This window comes from Ctenocephalides felis, unplaced genomic scaffold (genome assembly GCF_003426905.1).
Source record: "Ctenocephalides felis isolate EL2017-DRISC unplaced genomic scaffold, ASM342690v1 CF-g0.4_SCAFFOLD_00845, whole genome shotgun sequence".
In the NCBI taxonomy this organism is placed as follows: domain Eukaryota; kingdom Metazoa; phylum Arthropoda; class Insecta; order Siphonaptera; family Pulicidae; genus Ctenocephalides; species Ctenocephalides felis.
This window is the reverse complement of record NW_020536999.1, coordinates 74,808,866-74,822,808: the sequence shown is the minus strand read 5'-3', so window position 1 is coordinate 74,822,808 and position 13,943 is coordinate 74,808,866. Positions and strand designations below refer to the sequence as shown.

Here is a 13,943-nt window from a genome sequence, read left to right as displayed (position 1 = left end):
CCCGTAACGTACGCGTATTGAATTTGTTTGTAAATATAAATATAATAATTGTGTCCCATTTATCTGTGGGTTCGCCTAATGACTCTAATGAGCGTAGATGCCTAGAAATCGTTTCTAATAACGTTCTTAATTCTGAATGAGATTCGCGACTACATTTCGGACTATCAAAAATTGCCTTTATATGATTATGTATGATTAACTGTTTATTTTCAAATCTGTCTTTTAAAATTTGCCATGCCATATCATAATTAGAATCGGATGCCTCTATAGCTGCAATGCTATTTTTGGCATCTTTTTCTAATGATGATTTTAAATAATAGAATTTTTGAATTTTGCTTAAAGTATTGGCGCTATGCACCAAACGTGGGAAGTTTAATTGTAGGCAATTTAATATTTTTGATATTTGTATACGAATCAATGCTAGACGGCACTATTGTTTGCTGATCGTCTTTATATTTTTTCGTGTCATTGAAATTTTGAATTATAAATTTTAATTTAGCTATTAGCTACCCATACACTAGCGTTCTTTCATGCAGTTCTTTCCGTTGACGGTTTTTCCTATCAGATTACCAAAGGGAAAAAAATCTGTTGATCACCCACTAACACAAACTGTTTCCTACCATCTTTCTTGTCGTATTTTCCTGTTAGACTTGTCATCTCACATTCATGAGGAAAATAATCCTGTTACAGCACACTAACGTAAAATATATTTTCTGCAATCTTTCTTCCTAAAAGTGGATCTGTACGGAAAGCATGTTGGTTAGTGTGTAAATTTATCATTTTTAGACACATCTATCCTGACGATCGATCACTTTACTTTTGACAAAAGGATTTTGCTAATTGTGAAACGATACATTTACAGAGTGTATAGTGCTGAGTACTAGTGCGGTTATATAAAAAAATATTAAATAATTTTCTATTTTGCATTATTATTATTTATGGAAAGAAGACGAAGAATTATTGCTATCACATGTGCTGGGTTAGTAAGTGAAGGCTTCGTTTTTAAGCAACAAAGAAAAAAGAAAAGACGTGCCTGGTCCAAAACATGGTTACTGCAACGAGCGAAATACGGCGATATGAAGCTTTTGAATGAACTAAAAAGAAATGAACCCGACGATTTTAAAAATTACTTAAGGATGAGTGCAGACGTGTTTGACAAGTTGTTGAAATTAGTTGGCCCATATATACAAAAACAAAATACTCAAATGAGAGATAGTATACCAGCAGAAGAGCGACTTATTGTAACGTTAAGATTCTTAGCTACTGGAAGAAGCTACGAATGTTTAAAATTCAGTAGTGGCATTTCTCCGCAATCATTAGGTCGCATAATTCCCGAAACATGTAGAGTCATCTATGAAGTTCTGCAAAAGGAATATATGAAAGTAAGTACAATACCTTGTGCAAAAAGTCCTCTCTTTATTTTAACAAATACAAATAAACTAAAAAACTCATCCTAATTATAACAAGAAAACGTAAAAAAATTATATAATTGTTATTCACGACCTGCTGAGGAAAAATAAGCTCGCAAACCTTCCATAGGGCTAACATTTTCAGCAGGAGTAGATTCCGCTGTGGAATAATTGTTTGATAGAGAAGGAGACGGAAAGGAATTAGACGCTAATGAGGAATGGGCCGAGGACCCTGGCGACACATGAGAAAAATTATTAGAAGGATAAAGTCCTACATTACTGTAGGTTACATCTACGAATTCATTCAATTGACCCATTATTGCCTTATTAAGTACTTTAGTTAGCAATGCTTCAGCATACATCTTTTGTTCTGGGTTTACGACTTTTTCCAATTTTGCACTTATGTATTGACCCAGGGCATCATTTTCTGTTGGTTTGGAGTTTAGTGCCTCAGTACACTTTGCAAGAAATAATTTCCGCTCCCTGTCTTCACAGATTTTTTTGTTTTGTGCAGGGCTATGACCGTCTGCATTCCTATATCTCTTGTTGTTGGTGTTAATATTAGTATTAACCACTGACTCTGCATTATGTGCTATTCCCTAAAAAATATTTATATGTTACATACTTCGAAGATAAGTTTTTACTTTTTTAACACATATAACTTTATTTTTAGTTTCCTACTACTACAGCAGAATGGAAGAAGATTGCGGAAGATTTTGATACCCGTTGGCAATTTCCTAACTGTGGCGGAGCAATGGATGGCAAACATATTAGAATCGCATGTCCGCCAAACACAGGAGCACTTTACTACAATTATAAAAAATTTTATAGCATTGTGTTGATGGCATTAGTAAATGCAAATTACGAGTTTGTTTATGCTGATGTCGGTAAAAATGGAAGAAATTCAGATGGTGGTATTTTGGAATACACTAAGTTTTATGACAAACTTATCAACGATCAGTTAAATATACCACAAACAGTAGATAACATCGAGCATCTCAACTTCGTTTTTGTGGGAGATGAGGCGTTTGCCTTGCATTCACATATTTTGAAGCCATTTAGTCAAGTGGAATTGACCTATGAAAAACGAATTTTTAATTACCGATTATCCAGGGCTAGAAATGTTGTTGAGAATGTTTTTGGAATTGTTGCTTCTCGATTCAGAGTGCTTCATACCGCAATTGTCTTGAAACCGGAAAACACAACATTAGTTATAATGGCAATTTGTGCTCTGCATAATTTTTTGCGGCGCAACAGTGCATCATATTTCAGTCAGAAAAGTGTGGACTCGGAAGATAAAAGCTCTCATGAACTACGCAAAGATGGGGATTGGTGAACTGATACTGGTGACTTTTATGGACTGCAGAATTTAACTCGTAATATGACTTTGGAAGCAAAACGCAGCCGCGATAGATACCTTCATTACTTCAACGGTGATGGTAGTGTTCCTTGGCAACATGCAATGGTGGCAAAAGGGGAAGCATAATCAAGAAATATATTGGTTTATGAGTAGAAATTTATAATAAGATTTTTCAATTACCTATCTAATTTTGTAATAAAAATGAATGATAAAATGATTGTGATGAACATACTTCGTTGGTTTCATTGCCTTCGTTGGGCTCGTCTATTTCCTCCACAGGTTCTTGAAATGGGCTATTTGTTGACTCATTGATGTTGTCACAACTACTGGTTGGTAGTTCATGATCTACTAAAAACATCAATAACTTGAAATACCACAAATGTGATTTATAAAGTTCGTCAACACCTCTGCCTGATCGCTTTGACTTTTCGACCTTTAAATAATATTAAACTATTTACTATTTTGCACCCTTTTGGGACAGCTATCTATGTATAACTACGAGTATTAACAAGTGTATACTTGCCTTTTTAAATTCTTTGCGGAAGGATCCTCTAATTGATTGAATTTTTTGTTTTACTGTTTTGTGGTCAGCATGTGAATCGTACTTTCTCCAAATCTTTAGCAATTCCAAGTAGCCTTTATTTTTTAAATTACGGTTTTGGTATAGTTCTTTATTCTGTATCTGCCACAAAGCTGGATGAGCTCTATAAGTCTCAATAAATTCTTTCAAAATCCCTTTTGGGACATTTCTTATGTCACCTTTTTCACTTTTCTCTTCACAATCATCATCGTTCAGTTCGGTTACTTGAGTCAATCTCAATTCTTCCTCCATATTAATATTAATATTATTTATTATTCACAAAAAAACAATAATATTATTATTGCACAAGAATAACCCGTGTCCAACCACGCAACAAGAAAGAACAACGCGACTACATAACCTGCGCGAAAACTACGTGCCCACTAACTATGTCTTGGGCAGGAACGTCGGGACATCCCCGAAAGAAATTAGTAATGCTGGAGCGTCATGTCACGCTTCACTAACACACAAATCTTTCCTTCGGGAATCCCCTTTCCGTCAGGAATAACGGTTTTCCTAGAGGAAAGAACGCTAGTGTGTATGGGTAGCTATTGTTCTATAATAATCATTTTCGAAAGATTCCCTATCGCTTTCTGATACGCCCTCAATTAGTTCAATTTCATATTGTATCGTTTCAAATTCATCAATAATTGGTAATATCTTTTCGAGTCTGGTATTTAATTCAATAATTATATTTTCATCTAGTATTGTGGAATCTAATGAATTTACAAAATTTTGCTCTCGCGTCAATTTGGATTTAATGAATCCACGCTTCGCTTTAAGTTCCGCCATTTTGAATACTATATTAAACACAACCGAGCACTTATGAAAGGAATGAAAACAGACTTACTTGTAATACACATACATGTGTAGATGTTGTAATTGTCCTCTGTCTTCGTTGTTCCTGCTTGTTTGCTCCGGTCTGGCCGCCACGTGGTTATAAAATTTTGCCGCGTTTGATTGTTTCTTCTTCACAACACTTAGAAATTTGTTATCACTATTGTACTTTAATTAACTGCTTGTAATTCACGATACGGTTCGAATGTGCAAAGTGTATTTTTGTGCATATTTATAGAATTTATTAAAACTCTCCTTCGATACTTAGGTTGTTGGGTTATAATTTAACCCTTGTAGCTGTGGACTGTATTAAACACTGATTTATTTGTATATTATGTATTTGTTGCAGTTCTAATTACAATCACTGATTTGTCACTAAGTATTAATGAAAGAAGATATATATTTATGTTTATAGGTTAGTTACATGTTGTTAAGCGGACTTTTTTAGAAGTGAACAACTAGTTCCTTTAAAACACTCCGCTACCCCCTCTACCAGGGGTAGCAACCATTCCGTGTAAAGCTTACTGCCCAGAAGTTTGTTTCCTCTATGGCCAATATAATAAAACGAAAAGATGTCCGAACAGTATTTTGTAGAACTGGTTTATTTTTACCTAATTTTATGTTTCCTTTGCAAATTATATTCCAAAAGGTCTCGGCGCCGATTAAAAGATCTATTTTATTACTTTTGTTAAATGTTGAATCTGCTAATTTTACAAATTTTGGGATTTTTAGAATATTTGAATTGAATGAAATTACCGGAATGTCCTATGTAATTTTTAACTTCTCGTAGGGTAAGTTATTGTAATGGCCGTCGATACAATTTTCGGCCCACGTTTTTGGGCGTACGGATCAACTGATTTGAATGGTTCAAAAAACATTCGATTCCTATTAATAAGGAGATGTGCTGATTAGTTTTTGGCAAAGGCAGGTCCAGCAGTTACGGAGATAAAGAGCAAAGAGTGCAGAAAATAGAAATCGAGTTTTTGAGAGAACGTAGCATCCGATTTGAATGATCTAAAAAACATTCAATTAGTAATGATTGCGAGAAGTGGTTATTAGTTTTTTGCAAAGGCAGGTCCAGCCATTTCGAAGATACGGAGCTAAATGTACAAAAAATGGCAGTTTTTGAGAGAACTAAGCGTCCGATTTAATTGATTCAAAGAACTTTCTGCTTGTCTCAACAAAATAATTGATTTTGGAAAAAAAAATTTTGTTTCAACTTTTTTTTTTTTTTTAATTTTTTGTATATCGAAAATAATTCAGATTTTATTTTTAATTCTGACTATAGTTCTAATATACTTTTTAAACGAATAATTTCAATTTTGCAATTCAGTTTATGTAATTCTTATAAATATTAGACGCAGTATATATAATTCTATTCATTTTCCATTTTCTTTGTACTTCATGAAAATTATAGTAAACATTTTAAATTCTAAGTAAAATTTGACAAATAAAAAATAATTAAGTATTTATAGTCACATTTTAATTAAAATATAATCAGTCTCATTTGTTGAAATTAATTTATTGGGAAATGCTAATGTTAAAATATTTTTTTGAATTATTTGATTATTGTATTATTTAATTATTATATATTAATAAATAATATATTAATTAATAATTAATAATATATATTATTAATTAATTATAATGTATTTCAGAAATTACGTTTTTATTTCAACACGGTATGTTTCGAATATGGTTCAATATGGTTCGAAATTGTATTAAAAGTTTCAAATCATTGATCAACTTTTATTGATTATTATTGATTATTTTTAATTGCTCAAATTTTGAATTGCCTTAAGACAGAATTCCACTTACAACTAGTTTATTTCTTTGATGTTCAAGGTTCAAGTTATGCGTACAGAATGAGGATGAATTTCTTAAAAACTATTTTAGTACCTAGACTAGGGTAGGAAATTATTTTATTAAGAGTAGGGGGAGTTTAGTATATAGGTAGAGGGAGATAGATTAATAAAATTTGTGAGGCTCAAACAGGTATAATCAGTGGCGTCGGAAGCAAATTTTTGATGGGTGGGCTCGCTTTTTTTTAGACAGTCAGTGCTTGTTTGAAACCTTGGGCTTGTTTTTTTTTTTAAGACAATGTAGGCAATCCCATATTTTCAGATTGATGGGTGGGGCTCAGCCAACACGGTTCCGACGCCACTGGGTATAATATGTATATTAAGTTTTTTTATTTAATTATTTTATTACTAATGTGTTCATTGAAATTAAGTTTCCTGTCGAAGATGATACCCAAATATTTAACAGAGCCACCCCATGGTATGATATTATTATTAAGGTGCAAGGTTATATTGGGTGTAGGATTAATTCTTTTTTTAGTAAAGAATATAGATTCTGTTTTGTCAATATTTATTTTTACTTTCCATTTATTTGTGTATCTTATAATTTGGTTTGGTTCAAATGACTTTGTAATCTCTTAATGATAGCTTTATCTGATTTGCCCGAAGTGAAAATTACAGTATCATCCGCATACATTAATAATTTCGTATTGATCTTTGTAGGCATATCATATGTATACATGAAGAATAAAATTGGTCCTAAAATACTACCTTGAGGCACACCTGTTGTAATGACTCTACATGTAGATTTACAATTGTATATATTAACATAAAACTTTCTATTATTTAAATAATTTCTAATTAGACAAATCAATAATGGGTTTTCTGCCAAAAATCTGAAGATTTTTTAATATAATATTCGATATTCCATCTGGACCTGGGGTGCTCCTAGATTTTCTATTCTTGATAATAGTTTTTATTGCTTTAGGAGTAGTGAATTTAATATTTGAAATTATATTACTGGAAGTTGGAAATATCAAATTGATTGTTCTATTCATGTGATTACTAAAGTTAGCATTCCGTAAATTATCATTTTGCTTGTGTGTTTTTTCAAAAGTATCAGCTATGAAGAATATGAAGCATATGAAGAATTTATTTTTGTAGATTAGGGATATTTTCACGTTTATTAGTGAATATATTATTGTGATTTAAATTTGATTTCCTTAGTTTATCACTCCAAATTTTATTTTTGTGTTCTTTAATTTTATATGTTATGTCCTTAATTAATTTATTTAATAGTACCTTCGCTTCAGAATTATCAGTTTTCTGCCAAAATCTTCTTATTGTATTTTCATATTTGATTAGATCTAATTGTGATTGGGAAGGGAAAATGAATTTATAATACTAGCTTTAGGAATAAACCTATTTATCTCGCTGTGTGAATGGTATTTGTTAAGCACGCGATTGATTCATAAATTTCTTTAGTGTTATTAATCATAATATTTTCATTTATATGGGATTGAAATTTATTCCAATTTGCCTCTTTAAAATTGTACTTCATATTATAATGTGGATTTGTGTAATTTTGTATGCTATTGTATGGTGTAGATAGTATAACTGGATTATGATCAGAATTAGTTTCTGTTATAGTAAATGGTAAATAATTGGTTTAAATATTTTTAGTTAAAGCTATATCAATAATAGATAGATGGTGTTTGGAGTTCACTTACAGGGAATCTGGTCGGAGAAACAGTATAATGCAATGCAACAGAATTAATATTATCACTTAGAAACTTATATAATTTTTACCGTTACTTAATATACATGTTATCTCTATTTATGTACAGTGTTAGAAAGCATTGAAATACTGTTTATCTTTCTCGCAGGTAGTATTTTGGTTATCCTTAGCAAGATTCAGTAACGTATTTATTATATTTTTAACGGTATTGTCAGAAAACAGTATTTTTAATTCATTGATAATTTGAAACATTTCATTTACATTCAGGTTGAGGAGTTATCAGTATGTCTACTAGATTGATTAGTAGTAGGAATGTGGGAAGAAAGTGATGGAAAACTTGTATTTGTAAACATTTCAGAAAATGGTCTCGTTAAAGGTTTATGTTTGGGTGCCATAACATAACTAATATTATTTATACTTATCTGATTTCAACTTTTACTTTGATTATTAGTACGTTTGTGTATTATTTCTTCAAGATATAAGCACTTTTTATAATTAGCTGGATGTTCCATACCACAGTTTACACATTCAGGAACTTGATCGACACGTTTCTCGCATTTTCAAGTCAGTTTAGTCTTTTAATATCGTTAACATTCTGATCAGGTTCTAGTATAATTATAATTATACTAGATATAATTCTAGTTTTTAAATGTAAAAATTGCTTGCTTATCTCCAGCGATTGAAGGATAAGAGGGAGAATTGGCAATTTTACAATCAATTAAAAATTTTCACTCACCAGTTCAGGGTTCTTCGGAAAATTTCTCTTCGCACTTTTCACACACAATATTTTTCACTTTTAAATCAATTAATTAATATACTTCACTTTTGCACGCAAATAAATTTTCACTTTTTACTTGCAATCACTTTTGATATTATTTCTTGGTTTGAAGTAAATGGAAATTCTGCGTTAGACCTTTCCAAAATTTAAAAACAATTCACTTTTGCTTGATATGACCACCTTTTGCTTTGACTATGACCTATTAGAAGGTCCAGAAACGAATCGCTCCTGGCCGAAAGTGGTAAATTTCCGAACATTATGCTTTCCGACGAGAAAATTTTTACAATTGAAATGAGCAAATGATCCTGAGCAGCACTTTTTTACGTGAGGCAAAATTTCATCGACGTTTTCTTAGAAATGCGCAATCTTTTTTGAAAATTTGATGAAATTCGATAAGCACTCGTGCTGGATAATCTTGACTCACGATCGAGCGAGCCGTTTTGTTTAGAATTGTCAAAAAAGTGTCACATTTTTCGTCCACGTTATAGACTAAATTCGTGAATCGATTTTGAATATTCAAAAAACTATTACAAAGGTACTATTTGAGAATCGTGCTGTTTAGTTTTTGTCAATGATCGGTCGAGTCGTTTCTCAGTTACTGATTAACATTTTTTTTGCGATTTTGAATCCCGTTGTTAATGAACATACTACTCGTTTATTTCCTTTTCAATAATATTTAATTTTTAAACCATGTATAAAAAATAACTAACATGTTTAGAAAACGTGTACAAAATTGAATAATCTGCGATAGCTTTTCACATTGCAATATTTTTATAGTTAAGTCATTTATTTACACATGTTGAAAAAATCAAGCATCTTGCTTTAAGGCAAAGTTGCCACTTTTGTTGCCAACCTTGTAACATGATTTCTGTCGTAACAGGATTTCTGGCGAGCAAGAATTTTGCGCCAGATTTTCACCTATTTTATGATTAATAGTAATTTCGTGCATATTCAAATAGATTATTATAAATATAAGGTAAAAGACCCAGTTATTGACCCTGGCCCAGTTTCTGACCTTTTCAACTTTTTTTGGAATTAATTAAAAAACTATACATTTAATGTGAAAATAATTTTTTTCTTAATCGACAGTAATTTATTCTATGCCTCATTAATGTCAATTAAAAAAATATAAAAAATATTAACTAAATAAAAAAATTTTTTTAAACCAAAAGTGACTGTGGAAGCCATTTTTTAGCTTTAGTCTAAACAGTTTATGTAAGGAGCTACGACAATTGAGTTCGTGCACTAATTATGATGTAAGTACGAAAATCTAACTAAAAATATACAAATAAGTCAATAATTAATTAAAATTTATTTTAAAATATTTATAAAACATATTAAATTTAGTTTTATTACTGAAATGAGGGTCAATAACTAGGTTCAATTTTAAGTGTATGTCACAGTTGTTGACCCTGCAATTCTAACCTTCTAAAAGCTAGGTTATCTGTCACATGTTTTTAGTCACTTGTTCATTAAATGTAAAAATAATAATATTTATTGTTATCTTATATTTTTTTACTATTTTTCGTAGTAAAGTGATAAATTTACATTTAATATTCATTGGTATAAATGAAAGATTGTATTTAAATCTTGTAAATACATCTTTTAAGTGATAAAATTATTAATAAAAAAATGTCAGTTTTATCAACGCTTAAATTATGTCTGTTTTAGTTTACTAATATTTTTATTATTATACAATTAATTTTATTCTTTTTTATTTAGGAGTTCGAAGAAAAAAACAGCAAGGTACGATGAAAAACAGTTAGAGCAGGCGATGGCCCAAGTGAAGGCAGACATGCCTGTACGAACAGCTGCAGCAAAGTTTAATATTCCCAAGACAACGCTACTTTATAAAAGCCGTGGACAATCATCGCCAACTATCACCAAACCCGGACCAGACTGTGTGTTAGGACAAGATAACGAAAATTATCTTGTTGAGTGGATTATTTACATGAAAAAACATGGATTTCCTATAACGAAGGTACAACTAATGAATAGTGTTCGCATGTTATTGAACACTACGAAAAAAGAGACAATCTTCCCAAATAATATGCCTGGTCGCCATTGGTATAACAGTTTTCGTCGTCGTCATCCAGGAATCAGTGAGAGAATTGCTCAAAATCTCACATATAGCCGAGCTGCAGTGTCGGAGGAAAAGGTAAAAGCCTGGTTTCAAGAAGTAAAAGAACATCTTGAACCGCTGTATCTTTTAAATATTGATGATTCTCGAATACTTAATCTTGATGAATCAGCCTTCAGGCTTAATCCAAAGTGTAATTCCGTTCTTGCGACAAAAGGTGATAAGACTGTTTATAACATCGTTGGAAATGACGAAAAAGAATGCTTAAATACTTTAATTTGTGGAAATGCAGCCGGACAAATGCTTCCACCGATGGTACTATTCCCATAAAAAAGAGTTCCACGTCATATTGTCTCCAGCATGCCTAAAGATTGGGCGATTGGATGCTCAGATAGTGGATGGATGACAGCAGAAACGTTTTTTGAGTATGTTACTAATGTATTTCATCCTTGGTTAGTAACAAATAACATCAAATTCCCAGTCATTTTGTATCTGGACGGCCACGCTTCTCATCTGTCATACCCACTCACAAAATTCTGCCGTGAAAATAAAATAGAATTAATCGCTTTATACCCCAATGCAACGCATATTCTTCAACCGATGGATGTCGCCATGTTTCGTCCTTTGAAAGCTGCTTGGAGCCATGAGGTTCGAGACTGGAGAATGGAGCATAATGGAGAATCTCTAAAACGTGAAAACTTTGCTCCTCTTCTCGACAAATCTTTGAATACGCTGAATACTAGTGAAATATTAAAAAATGGTTTTAAATCAACTGGTTTACAACCTTTTTGTCCTGATGCGATAAATTATAAAAAATATTTTGAGTCATCTGAAATAGATAAGACTGCTGAAACGGTGTCTTCAATTGATTCCTCTAAAATTATTGATAATTTGACATTCATAGAAAATAATATCGACGATAATTTGCTAGAGGAATTTAGGAGTCAAGAAAAATTTGCTTATTGGAAAGGTAATCAAGAGCATGCCAGTTTATTTTTGTTTTGGCAAAAAATAAAAAAATTGTCATCATCTCATCTTCCTACGACTATAAGCAGTGTACAATTAAGCGATAATGAAGAACATCAGGATAACATACAAGTAATTCAATTAATTTTATAAAAATATTTTTTGAAAAATTTTATAACAAAATATGTATCATTATTTTTACAGCTAATCAACGTTTTTTTTAACTAACGAAATTTTTTGTTAAATGACTTTTATAATTATTATTTATAATAGTATAGAATATTTTTACTGAGGACTTCTATAAATTAATTCAATTTTTGTAACATAATTTTGCAATTTTTTTTATTTAGATGGAAGAAAAAGAGTTAGAGGGTGAAGAGACAGAAGAAAATAATCATAAATTTATTTTAGACGCACAGCCATCTAAAGAAGTTATAATTTTTGCAGTAGATGATGATGGAAATTTAGTCTCTGTCGATGATAATAGAATGGATACTGATTATAACAGTCAGGATGAAGAACAAGCAAGTTCGCAAGTTCAGATTTTGTCTGAGAATGAACTTGAAAAACAAGAATTCTAAAAGTCCAAGTTCATCTGACAATCCTGACCCCTCCAATAAAACATCATCACCTAGTGCAAAAACAGCATCTCCGAATGTTCCTTCTCCTTTTAAGCGAGCTTTGTTTTGGCCTTTGAAAGATAAAGATTTGAAGAAACGAAAAGCTAAGGAAAAGGTACCGACAGTTTATACATCTGATTCGTGGTTAAAATATCATGACGACAAAGAAGCAAAGAAACGAAAATTAGAAGAAGAAAAAGAATTGAAAAAAGCTGAAAGGTCCAAAAATAAAGCCATCAAGGAGGCAGAAAAAATAATTAAAAAAGAAAAACTTGAAGAAAAAAAGAAACAAAAAGCTCTCAAAATATAAAAAAAGTCCAAGTAATTTAAATAATTAATTTTAATTTTTTTGTTTGTGTAATATGTTATAACAAGACTTGAACTATTTATACGTTAAATTTTAACAAACTGTATATTTTAGAATAAATATTTAATTTATTTATTTTAATAATAATTTCAGTTTATTTAAAATTAGTAAGCACTTCATAACCTAATCATGATTAATTTGAGGGTCAGAAATTTGGCTACGGTCAGGGTCAGAAACTGCCACACGAAGAATTCTGAGGGTCAGAAACTGGAGCTCTTAATGTCAATTTTTAAAACGTCAATTTAAAATATAAATTTAGTTCAATAATTTTTTTATGCACATTACTTTATTTTAAAAATCCTAAACTAATAGATAAAATTATAATTTTCTTCATTAAGTTAAGTTTTATATTAATTATTATAGTTTAACCTCCACCGTCACTCTAAAAAGGTCAGAAACTGGGCCCCTTACCTTATACTGTGAATTTCACAATTCATATTTTATAGGTCTAAAATACACTAATGCTTATAAGGGTACACACAGTACTTAACAGTAAGTGTGTGTGTGTGTTTTGTGTTTCCTCATTTTTTTGTTCACGTTTTCGGGCGCACGTATCAACCGATTTAAATGGTTCAAAAACATTCGATTCAAATTGATAGGGAGATGTGCTGATTAGTCTTTGCAAAGACAGGCCCAGCCATTTCGAAGATATGGAGCCAAATGTGCAAAAAATGGCAACTTTTGAGGGAACTAAGCGTCCGATTTAAATGATTCAAAAAACTTTCTGCTTGTCTTAATAAAATAATTGATTTTGGAAAAAAAAATTTCAACTTTTTTTTTCAATTTTTTTTCAAAAAATAATTTTTTTTTGTATATAGAAAATAATTCAGATTTTATCTTTGACTGACTAAAGTTCTAATATACTTTGAACAAATAATTTCAACTTTGCAATTCAGTTAATATAATTCTTATAAATAATAAGTCCGGTGCACACGACGCCAGTTTTCATGCTGGACAGTTTTTGTTCGTTTGTTACCCTAGAAACGACATGATAAATCATAATTTACGATCTTGCCCGACATAATTTGCGATCTTGCCTGCCAGATTTCACGCATTCACAACGGCGATCTACTCATCATACTTTCTAAGTAAAACCATTGCCTTAGCAACGTCGGAATTTGATTTCATAACAACTTATGGCCTTGCAAATTCCTACCGTATTTTACGAATAGAGCATGTCCTATTCGGCGATAGATGAACTATCTTGTGGCCGATACCTTCAGTGTCCAATAGAAAGCTGTATTTAGCCACGTAAATATCATTGTGTACTTGATTCATGTACTTCGATTTTGGAAGCGTTTAGTTTTTTATTTTGTAGATAGTGTATATATAGCGAACGCCGGTGTGAATAAATGATTCTTTTAGGAAACGCAGTTCATTAATTTTAAAATATTCAAATTTCCGAAAAA

General features: G+C 31.2%; 3 protein-coding genes across 3 annotated transcripts; 2 read left to right on the top strand and 1 right to left on the bottom strand.

Moving 5' to 3' along the window:
* Positions 1-1,492: 1,492 nt before the first annotated feature.
* On the bottom strand, positions 1,493-3,650 carry LOC113389121. The gene is made up of 2 exons (XM_026626177.1): positions 3,002-3,650; positions 1,493-2,008 (listed from the first exon to the last, which is right to left on the bottom strand). Exons 1-2 carry the CDS (start codon positions 3,125-3,127, stop codon positions 1,493-1,495), a joined length of 642 nt encoding a protein of 213 aa, XP_026481962.1. The 5' UTR covers positions 3,128-3,650.
* Positions 3,651-6,051: 2,401 nt separating this feature from the next.
* On the top strand, positions 6,052-10,911 carry LOC113389109. The gene is made up of 2 exons (XM_026626170.1): positions 6,052-6,095; positions 10,224-10,911. The coding sequence occupies exons 1-2, from the start codon at positions 6,052-6,054 to the stop codon at positions 10,909-10,911; spliced, it is 732 nt and encodes a 243-aa protein (XP_026481955.1).
* Positions 10,912-10,941: 30 nt separating this feature from the next.
* LOC113389098 lies at positions 10,942-12,128 on the top strand. Its single transcript, XM_026626160.1, has 2 exons — positions 10,942-11,679; positions 11,898-12,128. Exons 1-2 carry the CDS (start codon positions 10,942-10,944, stop codon positions 12,126-12,128), a joined length of 969 nt encoding a protein of 322 aa, XP_026481945.1.
* Positions 12,129-13,943: the final 1,815 nt, after the last annotated feature.

What these genes read in the sequence shown, in the direction of transcription:
- LOC113389109 (XM_026626170.1), top strand. Translation starts at nt 6,052, where the DNA reads ATGAGGATGAATTTCTTAAAAACTATTTTAGTACCTAGACTAGG. An exon ending in ATTTTAGTACCTAGACTAGG is followed by an intron (nt 6,096 to 10,223) that starts GTAGGAAATTAT and finishes TTTTTTATTTAG; the next exon opens with GAGTTCGAAGAAAAAAACAG.
- LOC113389098 (XM_026626160.1), top strand. Translation starts at nt 10,942, where the DNA reads ATGCCTAAAGATTGGGCGATTGGATGCTCAGATAGTGGATGGATGACA. An exon ending in AACATCAGGATAACATACAA is followed by an intron (nt 11,680 to 11,897) that starts GTAATTCAATTA and finishes TTTTTTATTTAG; the next exon opens with ATGGAAGAAAAAGAGTTAGA.
- LOC113389121 (XM_026626177.1), bottom strand. Translation starts at nt 3,127, where the DNA reads ATGTTTTTAGTAGATCATGAACTACCAACCAGTAGTTGTGACAACATC. An exon ending in AAGGCAATGAAACCAACGAA is followed by an intron (nt 2,009 to 3,001) that starts GTATGTTCATCA and finishes AATATTTTTTAG; the next exon opens with GGAATAGCACATAATGCAGA.